Source organism: Cladophialophora psammophila (assembly GCF_000585535.1).
Source record: "Cladophialophora psammophila CBS 110553 chromosome Unknown aczJe-supercont1.1, whole genome shotgun sequence".
NCBI lineage: Eukaryota > Fungi > Ascomycota > Eurotiomycetes > Chaetothyriales > Herpotrichiellaceae > Cladophialophora > Cladophialophora psammophila.
Genome location: NW_006912922.1, coordinates 1,633,283 through 1,649,455, shown reverse-complemented (window position 1 = coordinate 1,649,455; position 16,173 = coordinate 1,633,283). Strand labels below are relative to the sequence as shown.

Here is a 16,173-nt window from a genome sequence, read left to right as displayed (position 1 = left end):
GTGGGGTTAAGTGGGATAATGGCATTGTGGCAATGCAGATCCATGCGGACTCCCCTCCTCACCCATACGCTAAGCCCAGCTTGACACTTTCCAACAAATGGGCGTATCACGCGGGTGTTTTGCTCCTTCTCACCACAAGTATTTCATGCACATCCCACATGTCGGAGAATGTCGTCTTCTCTCACTCCCTCCTTCTCTTTTACGTGTCCCCTCTCCGCGCACCTAGCAACTTTCGGAGATTGTCAATCCATCTGTGTGTTTGTTTGGATGAAACCGTCACCGAATGGCACGCCCCCGCATACAATTCGACGATGCAATCCAGCCTGTGGCGTCACATTTCTACACGTTGAGGAGCAGAGAAGTTGCTGGAGTGGGAAGCATTCGTGCTCGAACTTCGAAGAGACGTGCGGGAAATGTCGAAGATATGGAGTCTCTCAAGGTCGAAGATCGAGACATTAAGAGAAAGCAGGTAATGGGCATCCTGTTTGTCTCCACTGCTACCCGCACAACAACACTGATCAGATATAGACCTTTACAGGATTGAGGCTCCTATGGTTGGCATATCAGTCTACCGGAGTCATCTACGGCGATATCGGCACGAGCCCGCTCTATGTCTACTCCTCGACCTTCACACACGACCCTTCTTATGATGACTTACTTGGAGCCCTGTCTCTGATCATTTGGGCTCTCACCATTATGGTCAGCATCAAATATTGCCTCATTGTTCTGGCTGCAGACGATGAAGGCGAGGGAGGGACATTCGCTCTCTTCTCGCTGTTATCGAGGTATGCAAATATTGTCAGACGCGATCCTCGAGAGGAGCAGTTGGTCAGAATAGAGCGTCACATCGCTAGTGAACTAGGAAGATCGGCCCAGAAAACTCGAGGTCTCATGGAACGATCTCGGGCGACACAATGGCTGCTGAAAATTCTAGGCGTCTTTGGCGTCGCTCTCGTCATGTCCGACGGTGTCCTGATGCCAGCACAATCGGTCCTCGGCGCTATTCAAGGCATAGAAGTTGTCCATCCTACTATATCACAGAGCACCGTCATCGGATCGTCGTGCGCAATCCTCGTTGTTCTTTTTCTAGTTCAACCATTTGGCGTAACGAAGCTGGCAAACACGTTCGCCCCTATTGTCATTATCTGGCTGCTTTTTAACGCCGTATTCGGCATATACAACTTAGCTTGGCATGACTCCTCGGTGCTGAAGGCATTCTCGCCTTATTTCGCCGGAGCCTATCTAGTCCGGAACAAGACTGGCTGGGAAAGCCTTGGAGGGATCCTTCTAGCATTCACCGGTTGCGAAGCGCTTTTCGCCGACTTGGGGGCCTTTACCCAACGCGCCATTCAACTCTCATGGCTAACGTTCGCCTTTCCTTGCCTGTTACTCGGCTACATTGGCCAAGCGGCATACATCTCTGACGACCCTTCTGCGTGGTCAAATCCGTTCTACAAAACAGTTCCACCTGGCTGTTTCTGGCCTTCACTCATTGTCGCGATTTTGGCAGCTGTCGTTGCAAGTCAAGCAATGATCACGGCAGTCTTCCAATTGCTCACGCAAATTATGAAGTTAAGCTACTTCCCGCAGGTCAAGGTTGTACATACCTCGAAGATCTTCTACGGGCAAGTCTACATTCCTATCGCGAATTGGTTGTTGATGATTGCCACTTGTATCGTCACTGGAGTGTATACTAACACCGCCAACTTGGGCCATGCTTATGGTGTCTGTGTGGTACGTGATGACTCTGAATTTGCCTTGTACAGCAACTTCCAATGTTTCTCTCTTTCATGGATGCTACTCCTGAGAAAGACGACCGTTAAACTAACCCATCCCACCCTCCAGATCCTGGTAACGATGTTGACAACCTGTATGGTCGCCATTGTAGCCTTGATTGTCTGGCGAGTCCCGGCTTTTGTTGTACTCCCCGTATGGCTCATCTTCGCTCTCTTTGACGGCACATTCCTCTCTTCGGCGATGACAAAAGTTCCCGAAGGCGCATGGTTCACGCTCGCTTTGGCAGTGGCCCTCTCTTCCATCTTCCTCCTCTGGCGATTCGGCAAGGAACAGCAATGGCGCGCCGAAGCGTCAGATCGGTTTCCACCAAGTCATCTAATCCGGGCCATTGCCAGCCCTTTCACAGGCAACAACAGCAACAGTGACCCCAGCAATATTTATACCCGGAAGCTGAAGCTTTCGCCAGCCTTCGGCGGCAAGGAAGTCACGCGTATCGACGGCATGGGGATTTTCTTCGATAAATCAGGTTTACCTTCCAGCACGCCGAGGGTATTTATCCACTTTTTGCAGAAATTCCATGCCGCGAACGATGTCATTGTGTTCTTCCACTTGCGACCTCTCCAAATTCCCACTGTTCCGGCCGAAGAGAGATTTGCCGTGTCGCGGTGCTATATCGGAGACGAAGAGGGAAACAGCGAGCGCGTCATGCCTGACACCTACCGCATCATGATCCGCCACGGGTATAACGACGAAGTCGTGACAAACGACCTGGGAGGCCTGCTGTACGAGCAGATCCGAAATTATCTAATCCGCGAATGTTTGGGGACAGTTTTACCGCCCAATGCTGATCCAAGTATTAATGGCGACGTATTAGTAAAAGAAAAGGGTGTCGTCTCGCGCACTACCGAAGTTTCCATCCCTTCTGCTCCTGAATCGGGCCGCCTGTCCTCAGAACATCTCGAGCTCGCTCGCAAACTCGCCGAACTGCAACATGCATTCGAGAGCCAGGTGGTCTACGTGGTGGGCAAGGAACAAATGCGCGTGAAGAAAGGAAAATTGACACCCGGGCATATCTTGAGGAGAGGAGCGTTGGAATTATTCTTGTTACTTCGGGAAAATTCGCGCACGAAAGTCCAGGCTTTGAATGTGCCGGTGGAGAAGCTTGTTGAAGTTGGATTTGTGAAGGAGGTTTGAGTCGAGGTGTGGAGTGAGCCCCGACCCAAGCACCGCGGAGTAAACAGTACGCACAGATGGATGGGCGAGAAAAACAATTTGGAAAAGCTATTCACCTCAGGGACATGTCTACCTGGACAGCTACGTTTCCACTTGGATCGATTCTCGTGTTTTGAAGTAAGGAACCCATCCACCAATAATCTCAGTTCCGTTTGGTTTCTCAACCCTTGACAACAGCCAAAAGAAACCCGTCAAAGGTCTCGCCCGCACGTCCCTTATGGCTGCTGACAACACTCACCATTGTGGCCTTTACTCTGCCGTCCTTCCCTACCTTGATCGGCAAACTCTCCTTCTGCCCAGCTTCATACTTTTCACTTTCAGGGTCCTCGAGAATCGCCCGGACGACATTGTCGACATAAATGCACCCGTTCGGACGCGCGAGTTGGACGGCGTGTTGGAAGTAGTCGAACTGCTCGTCCCAGTTCGCGTCGATGAAGACCAAATCAAACTTGGCCCTTTTGCCGTCCTGCTGCTCCGCGAGAAGGCGGGGGAGGCTGTCCAGGGCGGGCGCGAGGATGACTTCAAAGTCCTTGCCGTCCTCGTAGCCCGCGTGCTCGAGGTTCTGGAGCGCGACGTCACGATGGTGCGGGTCAATTTCCAGAGACGTCACGCGCACGCCGCCGGCACACAGGAACCAGAGCGTCGAGTAGCCGCCCAAAGTGCCGACTTCGAGGACGTTCTTTGCGCCGATCAGCTGCGCTTGGATCGCCAGGTATTGGCCTTGCAAGGGGGATATGGTTATGGGTGGGAGGCCGTTGGCTGCCGAGTTCTCCAGAGCATGGGAAAGGGCCTGGGAGAGATCGGTGCTGGATTGCGGGAGGAGGGAGGATTGTGCGAGGGAGTCGATCTGCTGGGCGCGTTGGTAGAGGGAAGTCATGTTTGCAAAAGAGATGTTGCGGAACAGGTTTATCGAGTTGGTTGAGCTAACAAAATCTCCTTCCAGGACCAGCCTTACCAGAGCCTAGGGCATTTAATCCAAAACAACTTACTACAGATCAATTTTCCCCCTTGCTCGGGAGAAGGCAGTCGCTGCATTATGTAGACCTTGGGCTGCCATCACAAAAGCGATGATCAGCGATAGAGCCGAGCCGGCCGAGCAATCGGGAAGTTTGGCATATCAACGCATGAGGCTGCTACCGACATCAGCCAATAAACCAATGTCTGGCGTAAGTTAGCGCATTGATCGCCGATGGAGAAGAAACGTCCACACCCCGTGAGGAAGCGAGGGAGGTACAAACATAATCTGCAGGATAGCGGGAGAAGACTGCCGCTTCCCCCGCATCGAGGCAACATGAAATTGTTGATGCCATTCTGTAGCTGCAAACTTCTTCGAGATCAATTGCCGCGGTGATAGCTTCAATAGGATCAAGCGAGAATTGCGGAAATTGATTTCGCACGCGACCGTAGCACAAAATCCATAGATAAGCCATCAAACATCATCCTGGCCTCACCATCTATCATCAATCAGAGTCATTACAACTGCAAGGAATTTGGAATGAGAGCCGCATTCACCACACCGATAGCATTAGCGTAAATATGAATACCTCCCAGTTTACGAGTGTAGTTCTGGATTAGGCTGAGTAAGGTGTTGAGTTTTCTCACCTCGGCGTGCGAAGCGCTACTACAGTCCTCTCAAGAGTCCAATCTGATCTTGTAAACAGGAAGAACCTAGCTATGTCCCACAGAATATGATGCTGCAAAGAACTTACGAGTTTACAATGACCCCCACCCCATTGAGAGCCATGTTCGTGGTCGGATTGGACAGCTGTACACAGGTTAGCAGCTCCTTGCCATTTCTGTCGTTGAAGCGACCTCGTTGTGGCACAATGATTGAGAACAAGTCCGTTTCATGAAGGAGGGCGTGCGGGTTTGCAACCCGAGTTCGATAGGGAGATTTTTTACGGTAGAGAGCTCCTCGCACGTTTCACACCTGGAACACCAATTGTAAGCCCTCGAATTGAAATATAATTGTGAAGGGCCGCTTAGAAGTATTTTCCACTTACCCGACCGATGTATCCAAACGTAGAGAGAACGGGTTCGGCAATTGGTACCGTCATCTGGCCCGTGATATCGCTGACATCCTTTTCAAGGCAATACGTCTCAGTTGTCCTCTCCTTGACCCAGGCTGTAAAATGTCGAGCTTCGCGGTATAGGCCGTCGTCGACGAGGCTCACTTTCGGCCGGATGAAAAAGATTTTCTTGTAGGTGAGCAGGATGCGACAGTTGTAACGTACGTTCTAGCGGTGTCAGGCTGGGGCAGGAGTGTTTGTAATTTTATCACCTACTCTATGCCACACGCCCATGCCTCGTCGATAAGCAGGCCCTTGCAGATAGGATCCTTCAGGATCTCCCCTACTATCTCCCAGCTGTGAAAGAAGATGTTAGGTTCAACTAAAAGGCCGGAGTTAGTTGATCCTGTCTTTTGAGGACCGCTTGACCATGGCCAGAAATCGCTTGATATTACAAGCCTTTTTCATTTACAAGCAGCTAGATACCATGAAGCTATCGCAGCACATAGCAAGTCGGAAATCGTATCTCGAGACCGGCGTGGGAGTTTCACTCCTCTTGACTTTTGCTAGCCATATGCTATCTAGGATTCTCTCGAGATTCTCTTGAAAGTCTAGCGGCACACTGGGGAGTGTGGCCCTCGCGACGGTAATGAGAAGGCATGTCGTCTTAAAGTAAGCTAGGAGCAGGATACACCTGTCAGGAAACGGAACCGAGCGGACGCTCACGATATATGTCCAGAAGATTGTCAGGATAAAGCTACTGCCAAGCTCAGCCTTGTGAGAACGCTAATTGGGAGGCTTTTTATTGGCTGACAGACAAGCGATCAGGCTCGGCCTTGGCGACGCAGGGTTGAGCTCAAAAAAAGTTCCCTGTCAAATGATGGAGCATTGAAGTTGTGAGGACAGCTTCGTGACCTCTCGACTTGTCAAGATGAGTGCCTCGCGTGCTATCGGAGGCTCCTCGAGGCTTCTCAGCAATCTAGTACGCTCTCCAAACTCGGCTCTCGCGCGGCACTGGGTTTGCCGGCGATGCGCTTCCACTGCAGTTCTCCCGACGTTGTCCCCGGGCCTGAGGGCGCAGTCGAAACAATGGCCGCTGGACCGACGATGGCAGCAACGGCGAGGTGCGGCGGGCGCGGCGGCTGCAATGTGAGTATTACTCATAGGTTTCCCCTTGTCCTTGTTCTGAATGCGTGGCAGGCTCGAAGAAGCTCAAGATGATCCCGAGGCCCTCTCGCAAGAAACCATTATTGACAATTTGTCGCCGGAGGAGGCACATCGTCTGTCAAGAGTACGAAACATTGGTATTGCGGTCAGTCACAAGTCCAATCTCCTGCAGTTCAGTCAATTGACGTTGACAGGCACACATTGATTCTGGCAAAACGACGGCGACAGAACGAGTCCTCTTTTACACGGGCCGGATTAAATCCATTCATGAAGTCCGCGGTAAGGATGCGGTAGGAGCAAAAATGGACTCGATGGAACTTGAAAGAGAAAAGGGCATCACTATTCAGTCTGCAGCCACTTTCTGTGACTGGGTTAAAAAGGAGAATGGCAAGGAAGAAAAGTACCACATTAACTTGATCGACACTCCCGGACACATTGACTTCACTATCGAGGTGGAGCGTGCACTCCGAGTACTTGATGGCGCTGTCATGATTTTATGTGCTGTGTCTGGAGTCCAGAGCCAAACTATCACTGTCGACCGACAGATGAGGAGATACAATGTGCCCAGAATCAGTTTCATCAACAAAATGGACAGAATGGGCGCGAATCCATGGAAAGCGGTCGATCAGATCAACAAGAAGCTCAAAATTGCCGCTGCCGCTGTACAGGTGCCTATAGGCGCTGAAGATGAGTTCCGCGGCGTGGTCGACCTGATCACCATGAAGACGTACTATGCTGAGGGCGAACGCGGTGAGATCATCGTCACCAAGGACGAAATTCCGGCCGAGGTTCAGGAGCTCGCAAAACAGAGAAGAGCAAAGCTGATCGAAACACTTGCCGATGTCGATGACGAGATTGCCAACTTGTTCTTGGATGAACAGGAGCCTACGGTCGAGCAGCTGAAAGCCGCCATTCGCAGGGCTACCATCTCGCTCAAATTCACACCCGTCTTTATAGGATCCGCTCTCGCCGACAAATTCATCCAGCCAATGCTCGACGGCGTCTGCGATTATCTCCCGAATCCCGCCGAGGTGTCAAACACCGCTCTAGATCGAAGACAGAAGGAGGCTCCTGTCAAGCTTGTACCTTACAACTCGCTACCCTTTGTCGGTCTGGCGTTCAAGTTGGAAGAATCCAACTTTGGACAACTCACCTACATACGCGTGTACCAAGGCAAATTGCGGAAAGGCCTGAACGTGTTCAATGCTCGGACTGACAAGAGAGTTAAGATCCCACGTATTGTTCGCATGCACTCGAACGAGATGGAGGAAGTAAACGAAGTCGGGGCCGGAGAGATCTGTGCGGTGTTTGGAGTTGATTGTGCATCGGGAGATACCTTCACAGACGGCCAATTGGGTTATACCATGACCAGCATGTTTGTGCCTGAACCGGTCGTCTCTCTCAGCATCAAGCCGAAGAACAACAAAGACTTGCCCAACTTCTCCAAAGCCATTGCGCGCTTCCAGCGCGAGGATCCCACATTCCGAGTCCATTTCGACACCGAGAGCGAGCAGACAATCATCTCTGGCATGGGCGAGCTCCACCTAGAAGTCTACGTCGAGCGTATGCGCCGAGAATACAAGGTCGATTGTGAAACAGGTCCACCTCGCGTTGCTTACCGTGAAACCATCACCAAACGTGTCGAATTCAACCATCTACTCAAGAAACAAACCGGCGGTGCAGGTGATTATGCTCGTGTTGCTGGTTATATGGAGCCAAAGGGTAACCTCGAGGGCAACCACTTTGAAGAACACATTATTGGCGGTGCCATTTCCGAGAAGTTTCTTTTCGCTTGTGAAAAAGGGTTCCACTTGTCTTGCGAAAAGGGTCCCTTGGTTGGACACAAAGTCCTCGGCGCGACCATGGTCATCAATGATGGTGCAACACACATGACTGATTCCAGCGAAATGGCATTCAAAAACGCTACGCAGCAGGCCTTCCGAAAGGCGTTCATGGACGCTGACCCTGTTGTACTGGAGCCGATGATGAAGACCGTGGTGACAGCCCCGACCGAGTTTCAAGGCAACGTGGTCGGGTTGTTGCAAAAGCGTAATGCGGTGATCAACGATACCGAAGTTGGCGTGGATGATTTTACGGTCTGGGCCGACACAAGTCTCAACGGTATGTTTGGATTCAGTGGTAACCTCCGAGCGGCGACGCAAGGCAAGGGTGAGTTCAGCATGGAGTTCAGCCATTACGAGCGCGCTCCAATGCAGCTGCAGAAGGAATTGCAGTCTGAGTACCTAAAGGCTCAGGCGGAGAGGAACAAGAAATGAAAAGTGGGCCGGACCATGAGGTGAATACAGGTGCTGTGTGAGGGAAGCCCTCCTTGTTACCGACCTGTCCGAGCATTTCTCGTGGACGCTCGGCTTGCTCCTTGTGGACCATGAGGGATTGGGCGAGTCGGGATTCCATGACGTTCATACGACGATAACGAGCAAGAGAATCACACAAAATCCACAAGAAGCAGCGCTTGATGTTGGAGATCCGGATGCGCTTCTGCAACAGGACAGCCTCCTTCCCGGGCTGAGACAACAGATGACGATCCTCGATGTGTCAACAAGATGGATCCAACGCCTGTTTGAGCAAGATCGTTGCGTCGATCCTCGGATCTTGACATGAAGACTGGTGAGCGAGTGAGTTGGTGTTTTCTCCGCGTCAGCGACGACGTTTTAAGGGCTGCAAAAAGGGTTCGGCGTCATAATATTCTTTCCATGGGTATTTGTGTTACTACCACTCTACTCTGAGCGTTCCCTCTCGCCGTCGAGACTATTCAACTTCGGCATGTACATAATATACAGGCTACAATTCAAAAAGGAGAATTCAAAAGCTATTACGGGGTATGCGTCCCAGCACTCCATCTTGTACCCGGTACATCGCCTGCATGGAGGTCATTCATTGCACTGGTGGTCGCATTACAAGTGGTGTTTCAGGGCCCTGCCCACTTTTCGCTACTCATCCTATGTACCTCGTAGTCCTCTTCTTACTGGTGCTGGGTGTACTTGTGGATATGCAGCTCCGTGCTGTGCACGCCGTGACTTGCTGTAGCACGACATACAGGACTTAAAACCAGCCAGCCACACCGCTGGCATCTCGCCTTCTCGCCTGTCTAGCCCCGACCCTTGGGTCACTGGTGTGCGTCGGCGTGCCGCTCAAGTTCCAGAGTATGTACTCCGTACTCTATACGTGGTTAGCTGTTCTGCATCAATCTAAAACCCCTGCTTCGGTCTTTGGTCATCACCATGTATTGCTCGGCTACAATACCCCTGAAATAAGCCATGATTGATTAGTACGTCGCAGCGAGGGATCTTGGGAACTAACTGCCCGTGTTCGTGTCTTCACCGTTTGCCCCAACCTTGCAGGACTCGATACATTTTCTTCAGCCTGACTGCCTCATTGACGGCTCTCTCTCTCCTTCTCCTCCCTTGTTTGTTTGCGACCAGGGCTGATAATACCGTCTACCAGCGCTGGGTTTCACCATGTCTACTTCGGATGACGCAGGCTTCACCGTGGTTACACAATCGTTCGATACGAGCTCCATTGCTTCCCTTGCTTCGTCCTTGTCGAGCGAATTTGACAAGTCGACAGGCTCCTCTTTCACCCAGACCGACGGTACTGCTACCACTTCTACCACACCGTCGGTATCAGCTACCACCAGTCATGCCTCGGGCGCAGTCACTCGCACAACCACGACCAGGAGTCCGAGTACAGCCACTGGCACTGGCACGTCCGCGCCTGATTCAGGAGGCAAGCTCTCTTCGGGCGCAGCAGATGGAATCGGCGCCGGGGTTGGAGTCCTCGTTCTCGTCATCTCCGTTGTCTCGGCCGTCCTGATTTTGAGGCGGCGGCGTCGTCATTGTGGCCTAGCGGAAAAGCATGAGCACGAAAGCGCGTCGTGCATATACCATCAAAAGCCGGAGCTTGAGGACACAGGCATGCCAAATAGTAGCCTAGGGAATCTGCTTCGCAGTGAACTACCAGGGCAGAGAACGAATCCGGACAGTGACGATGTCCTTGCGGAGCTGGAGGTTTGTCTTCTGCATTCTTCTTGCTTTTCTTTTATGTCTTTGCTCTGGTGTTGTGATGGTAGAAAGAGATCTTTGTGAAACTGAAGCCACAATCCTTTGTATTCCGGGCTCCATATCCTCTATTCTGACCTGTTTCACTTACTTCAGGGTTCAAAGCCAACAATCCCGGCGCCCACAACAGCTACGGAACTTGGAGCAGATTGAACAGAATGAAACCTCATCCTGCATCGATATCACCTCACTGCATTTTGAGTGGAGAAACATAATTGTTTTGTTGTCTGGGACAGATCGTCACTGCACCTGGAGCTGGCTGGCACAGGCTTCGCTGCTCCACATCTGAATGAGAGTCATTGCCTCAACAGCCTGCATGAATCAATGTCAGTTTTCCGTGGAGATGGGGTCGTTGATCCTGCTGCGTATTTTCAAGGTTGAGCAACTTGGCTCAGGAACGAACAAGGAAACATAACTCAAGCCTTGTCAAGTTAAGTCAGTCAATCGTTTTCTTACTGGTATCCTCACGGCTCGTCCTTTTTGGCTAATCCTTGCGCTTAGATATCTTTCTTGATCAGATCTGCGCCTTTCTCACCCACAGCATAAGTAGAAGCCATGATGTTCCTGTATCGGAAAACGATCAGCATGATAGGACGCACATTCCGAATGTTGAGGAAGGAGAATCAGGGCTCAAACTCACCCAGACACGTGTCCAGGGAAAATCGATGCATCCACCACTCTCAGATTCTTGACCCCTTTCACCTTCAAATCGTTGTCCACGACCTCGCCCAGCGCACAAGTCCCGATCAGATGATACTGTGTGCTGACATGATTTTTGACATATTCAATCCTCTTCTCCTCGGAATCGAGACTTTCACTCTCGGGCGGCAGTTCTCTCTCAGCAAGCGATTTCGCCAATAAGGGATGTCTGGCCACTTTGTCCATCCATTTCATGCCTGCCGCGAGGATCTTAGCGTCGACTTCGTTCCGGAAATATCCCGGGTCGATTTCAGGCGGTGCCAAAGGATCCGACGACTTGATATGCACTGTTCCCCTCGAGAGAGGGTGTTCGAGGCACATGAGCAAGGAGAGCTGTTGTTTGCCGCTGGGAGGTTTGCCGAAGAATTGGGTCTGATCTGAGCCCTTGGCCACGTCGAGGCGGCAGGGGATGCAGAAGGTTTGGAGGTTGGCAAAGGTTGGATCGCGGAGTTGGTCGACGATTACCTAGCGCACACCATGAGATTGTGTGGGTCGAGGGCGACAAGGGGCATTGTGGACGTCTTCTGGCGTGGGGGGAAGAAGTTTGGGAGGAATCATTTACCTTTTCTTGAGCCTTCTCAAAATCCGTCTTTGCAAGTGATTTCTCCTTGATTTCCTTGATGGTAGCCTCAAGCTCCTCGGGAGTCACCACGGAGGCATACGATACGAACCCCATCATCATGCCTGGGTTGGCATAGAGTCCCTTCTGACTGTTCTGGTAGACGTCCTGCTGCATCTTCATGAACTCTTCCCCGTGCAATGCATCCATCGAATCAATCCCAGGCTTCAAATCGTACAGGATTCCGCCAAGAACATGGTCCTGGAAATTGGCACCAACTCCCTTGTTTCCAACCACACACTCGACACCAGCGGTTTTGAGGATTTCAGGGTCGCCGATTCCAGAGAGCTCGAGTAGTTGAGGGCTTTGGATCACCCCGGCGGAGAGAATGACTTCCCGCGTAGCGTGGACGCTGTATTTTTGGCCCTTGTGCACGAATTCCACACCTGTGGCGGTGTTCCCATCTAGGATAATCTTGGTGGCCTGTGCTTCGGTCAGAACCTTTAGGTTCGGTCTTCCTAAGTTCGGGCGAAGGTATCCGGTTGCAGCGTAGGATCGCTTCCCCGGATCGTCAGACCTGTTGACAGCGCCCAGACTTGAGTAGAAGCCCAGATGATCACCGCTCCACGCGTCGTGAATCGTCTTCTTTGTCCCGGTGACTTCATACGCGGCTTTGGCAAAGTCCACCTCCAGCGGCATGTACCAGTCATTGAAGCTGGTATGGATGGGCCCGTTAGTTCCATGATACTTGTCGCCTCCTGCAATAGGCATGAATTGCGGGTCGCTGTGCCTCGGCGTGTTGTCCAGCGTCTGGTGTTTCTTGAAGTAAGGAAGCATACCCTCCCAGCCCCAGTCAGGATTGCCAATTGATTCCCAGCCGCGGATGTAGTCGTTCTTTGAGCCTCTCACGTACCTGACGTAAAGTGCTTGGTCAGAACAACTGCATGATATACGTTGGAGGCAGCTACGACGCGGTAAACTCACGTACATGAGGTAATTGATGGCGGAGCTGCCGCCGAGAACCTTCCCACGAGGCATCGAGTAGATCTTGTTGCCAGCATTGAGTTGTGGTGTGCTGGTCATGCACCAGTCGTATTCTTTCCTACCGATCTCGAGAGGGTCAGGAAGGTCCGGTGGGATCGAGCGTCATTTTACTCACCATGGTAGGGTAGAGTGACGGGGTTGACACGCTCTTGTCGTCCATTCGATTCTCTCCGGCTTCCAGAACAGCCACCGAGATGTTTGGATCCTCGGTTAAACGAGCAGCGACCACCAAGCCGGCAGTACCTCCTCCGACCACGACAAACTCATACTTGCGAGACACCAATTCGTCGACAGAACAAAGGGCATTCGAGGAGCTATTCACATGGCCATTGGCACCGTTCGTGACGGACATTGTAGCTCGAGATGGGGATCGTGCGCAGCAGTTTCAGTCGGCGAAGTGGGAGAGGATATGACTGTGACTGACAACACGGCAAAACCCTCTCTTCAGACACCCATATACCTACCTTTCTATCTTGTCAATCAGGCACTGTCCTTCCGTTTCCCCCGCATGCGGACCTGAGCAGCCCGAGGAACATCCTTTGCGGGGTGCAGCCAATCGCTGAGATGCCGGAGAGCGCTTGATGGTGTGAGAGGAACGAGGAAAAGAGGAGAAGGCATCAGATTCGAGATCTGGGCTCGGGATGATCATCTTCGGAATCATGGATGGCACATCATTCAGGCAAAGAGGGTTGTGTGCAGGTGTGGAGATCTAGGCCCCTTGAGACTCGATGAAAGCCAGCGCCGCAATCGGTGGAGCAAAAGGACCAGTGTCTCCTTGTATGTGTTAGTATTATGGACGTCAGTTGACCATAATCACGGCCCAGAAGGGGACGGTGGTGGTTGAAAACATCCACGATTGATGGTTGAATGAGACTCAGTGTAGCCGTAGCCAAAAATAGGCGAAGCCTCACCAGCTGAAGGTCGCAGGCGCAGGTGCAGGCGCAGGTGCAGGCGCAGGCGCAGGCTGGATTCGGGAACGTGACATCAGCACTTCTTCTGTCCCATTCTCACATGCCAAAGAAAAACATTTTCTTCATGTCTCCTTTACAATCTTCATTCATCAATGGCTGGTACTGTATCCATCCCCCCTTGCTCCCCTTTTTTGCCCTGTTACCTTTTTTGATATCTTTCCACCCGATTCCCACAACTCGCTTCTTGTCTTCGGTGCCCTTTCGTCTGCAAAGACGGGTCAACGGCGGTACCTCTCCTCAGACTTTTCTATGTATGTACTCAGCTGAGAACTTTCTACGACCACCACCACCAAGTGGCTCTCCCTCTTGCCTGTCTCGTTCTCAAACAGCACATGTGCTCGAAATGTTGAGTTCCATCCTCTTCGCACAGCTTTTCTTTCGGGCTATTTGTTTCACCCTGCATGGCCGAGTACGAATTGTTATCCACATACAAGGAGACAGAATCAACATGATGTGACCCCTCCCCCCCCCCCTACTACGTCCTACGTATATCTCAGACCTTGTCCATCCATCCTCTCCGGTTGCTGATCATTTTCTGCATTCCGTCTTATTGTGTTGTCCCTGCTTGTGGTGGTCTTGATCTCATCCACTCACTCTTACGCGTCCTATCTCTACCTCCACCATCATTCCACTCTTTTCACCTCTATACGTCCATCAGAACCTTGCAGAACCTCATTCTGTTGGTCACCGGGACTCCGGCTTGTATGAAATCTTCCCCAAAATTCACTTATTCAGCACATCCCTCCTCAGACCACACGTCATCTGTGCCACTCATCCTAGCCTTATATTCCTTGGAGCAAACATATTTAGTTCCAACGTCTCCTCGAGAACTGGGAACAGAGTACATCCCATCCAGTTACAGATGATCACGCCCAACGATCACCCAGTGCACAATGTCTTACGCCAAACCATCCAGCCGATACTATGCCGACTATGAACGGGCTCTCGAGAAAGCTGTTGAACGACCGAGATTATCTCCGCCCTCATCTGCACCTTCATCTCGTACCTCATCAGCCACCTCCTTGCAACCTACCTCGCCGGTAGCCGAGTGGTGCCATCAGATGCACTTGATCCAGAAGCGGAAGTACGACTGGTGTACCGGCTGCTATCCCAAGCCTCCACCCGTCCCCAGCACCGTCAAGATCCCCTCACAGAAAGTGCTGCAGCAGTCGAGAATGGGCAACGAACCTGGCCATGCGTACCAATAGAGCATCATCAGCGATAGATGTCCGTGTTTGGGTTTTAGCAAGGTGTTGGAGGCGTCTGGGATAAATACAAAACTTTTTGGATGACCATCAAAGGGGATCACATGAGTGACGAACTTTTTGTTGAGATCGGAGAAGAAGTGTTCAAGAGAAGAAAACCAATTCACACATTATGAACTGCCGTCCATGGCTCTGGCGCCCGCGGCCTTCAGTTTCTCAACCTGTTCTTTGAACTTTTGTTCATATGCTTCTTGTCGGAAGACCTTTCCTCACCGTTAGCAAAGAACGCCCCAATCGTAATAAAACTTGGGAATCCGTACTCTTGTCGCTTCTATGGCGCTCGGCTGCCCAAGCTCAGGGTCGGCCCCGGCTTCTAAAAGGATGTCGATCACTTCAGCCTCGTTCTTGAAGACCACTCCTGCCAAGATGGATTGCCCTCGGTCATTCAGGCGATTGGGATCTGCACCGTGTTGCACCAGCAATGAGGCCAAGGGAGCGTGGCCGTGGTAAGATGCAAGCATCAGCTGAGTGGGTTAGTCACTCTGTCAGAGAGGCGGCTCTGACAGTTTGGGGAAGTTGGCAATCAAGGCGCTGTCTCTGCCGTTTCTAAGCACTTACCAATGTGTCGCCCTTGTCGTTGGTCAGATTCGCAGGTAGACCCCGCGGCAAAGCTTGCTCGAATATGTCAAGCTGACCCGACCTCGCGGCGTCAAAGAATCTTCCTGCGAGAGCAATCGCTTCAGGCGGGAGCTCGTCGGCTGACTGTGGAGCGGCAACAGGTGCTGTCGGCGAAGCGGGTTCCATCGTCTCTTGGTGTTTGGTCTATTGCTGACAGCAGGAGAGGCACTGTGCTTGGCAGGTGTATGGCCAGTATATAAGCCTGGTCTGGACTTCGGTCAATACGAGAACGGGGACTCTTGGGATAATATAAACCTCGAGTTGAAGTTTGGTGATTTGTCGGAATGACGTCGGCCAATCTCTCATCCTTCACTTTTACGAAACTCAGGGAGCGTGCTGACAACACTTGCCAGAGCGTGCTGCTTTGTCACGCTAATTACGTACACACCCGAGTACTTGAAAGAAGACAGGAAAGCGTCCATCCGTTCCAGCAACAAGCAATACACCACACAAAAGCCAACGAGGGGCATCGCGGGCCAGCCTCGCACGTGAACAGAGGGGCTTTTACAAGGCTGAAGATGCCAAGTCGCTAATGTGTCAAACAGGATTAGCGCGTTGTCGATTGCGTGCTCTGTCCACTTGCTGATTGTCTGGCTTTGGATGCAAATCGATACCCTGCACGGATGGGTGGACACTATGCTTCTATCGCTGACATGCTTCCCGTACTTCGTTCGGGCCCTTTGCCTCTGGTGCTGCTGATTGCTGATGCCATTATGGATCCCGCCCGCATCATGAGAGCACGAGGGGCAAGCAATCATGCCACTAACGGGGGCAGGGATTTGTCCCACGAGG

The 16,173-nt window shown here is 51.8% G+C and overlaps 8 protein-coding genes across 8 annotated transcripts; 4 read left to right on the top strand and 4 right to left on the bottom strand.

Moving 5' to 3' along the window:
- Positions 1 to 283: 283 nt before the first annotated feature.
- Positions 284 to 2,931, top strand: A1O5_00583 (uncharacterized protein; the record flags this gene model as incomplete). Its single annotated transcript, XM_007741202.1, has 2 exons — positions 284 to 469; positions 529 to 2,931. 2 exons carry the CDS (start codon positions 284 to 286, stop codon positions 2,929 to 2,931), a joined length of 2,589 nt encoding a protein of 862 aa, XP_007739392.1.
- A 199-nt stretch (positions 2,932 to 3,130) lies between these two features.
- Positions 3,131 to 3,847, bottom strand: A1O5_00582 (uncharacterized protein; the record flags this gene model as incomplete). Its single annotated transcript, XM_007741201.1, has 1 exon — positions 3,131 to 3,847. One exon carries the CDS (start codon positions 3,845 to 3,847, stop codon positions 3,131 to 3,133), a length of 717 nt encoding a protein of 238 aa, XP_007739391.1.
- A 1,105-nt stretch (positions 3,848 to 4,952) lies between these two features.
- On the bottom strand, positions 4,953 to 5,273 carry A1O5_00581 (NAD+ synthase (glutamine-hydrolyzing); the record flags this gene model as incomplete). The annotated part of the gene is made up of 2 exons (XM_007741200.1): positions 4,953 to 5,207; positions 5,256 to 5,273. The coding sequence occupies 2 exons, from the start codon at positions 5,271 to 5,273 to the stop codon at positions 4,953 to 4,955; spliced, it is 273 nt and encodes a 90-aa protein (XP_007739390.1).
- Positions 5,274 to 5,910: 637 nt separating this feature from the next.
- On the top strand, positions 5,911 to 8,422 carry A1O5_00580 (elongation factor G, mitochondrial; the record flags this gene model as incomplete). Its single annotated transcript, XM_007741199.1, has 3 exons — positions 5,911 to 6,128; positions 6,180 to 6,291; positions 6,341 to 8,422. 3 exons carry the CDS (start codon positions 5,911 to 5,913, stop codon positions 8,420 to 8,422), a joined length of 2,412 nt encoding a protein of 803 aa, XP_007739389.1.
- A 1,203-nt stretch (positions 8,423 to 9,625) lies between these two features.
- A1O5_00579 (uncharacterized protein) lies at positions 9,626 to 10,378 on the top strand (the record flags this gene model as incomplete). Its single annotated transcript, XM_007741198.1, has 2 exons — positions 9,626 to 10,174; positions 10,322 to 10,378. 2 exons carry the CDS (start codon positions 9,626 to 9,628, stop codon positions 10,376 to 10,378), a joined length of 606 nt encoding a protein of 201 aa, XP_007739388.1.
- Positions 10,379 to 10,722: 344 nt separating this feature from the next.
- A1O5_00578 (uncharacterized protein) lies at positions 10,723 to 12,879 on the bottom strand (the record flags this gene model as incomplete). Its single annotated transcript, XM_007741197.1, has 5 exons — positions 10,723 to 10,789; positions 10,866 to 11,389; positions 11,487 to 12,396; positions 12,472 to 12,593; positions 12,643 to 12,879. The coding sequence occupies 5 exons, from the start codon at positions 12,877 to 12,879 to the stop codon at positions 10,723 to 10,725; spliced, it is 1,860 nt and encodes a 619-aa protein (XP_007739387.1).
- Positions 12,880 to 14,391: 1,512 nt separating this feature from the next.
- A1O5_00577 (uncharacterized protein) lies at positions 14,392 to 14,706 on the top strand (the record flags this gene model as incomplete). The annotated part of the gene is made up of 1 exon (XM_007741196.1): positions 14,392 to 14,706. One exon carries the CDS (start codon positions 14,392 to 14,394, stop codon positions 14,704 to 14,706), a length of 315 nt encoding a protein of 104 aa, XP_007739386.1.
- Positions 14,707 to 14,873: 167 nt separating this feature from the next.
- A1O5_00576 (uncharacterized protein) lies at positions 14,874 to 15,507 on the bottom strand (the record flags this gene model as incomplete). The annotated part of the gene is made up of 3 exons (XM_007741195.1): positions 14,874 to 14,966; positions 15,024 to 15,227; positions 15,322 to 15,507. The coding sequence occupies 3 exons, from the start codon at positions 15,505 to 15,507 to the stop codon at positions 14,874 to 14,876; spliced, it is 483 nt and encodes a 160-aa protein (XP_007739385.1).
- Between the last annotated feature and the right edge of the window lie 666 nt (positions 15,508 to 16,173).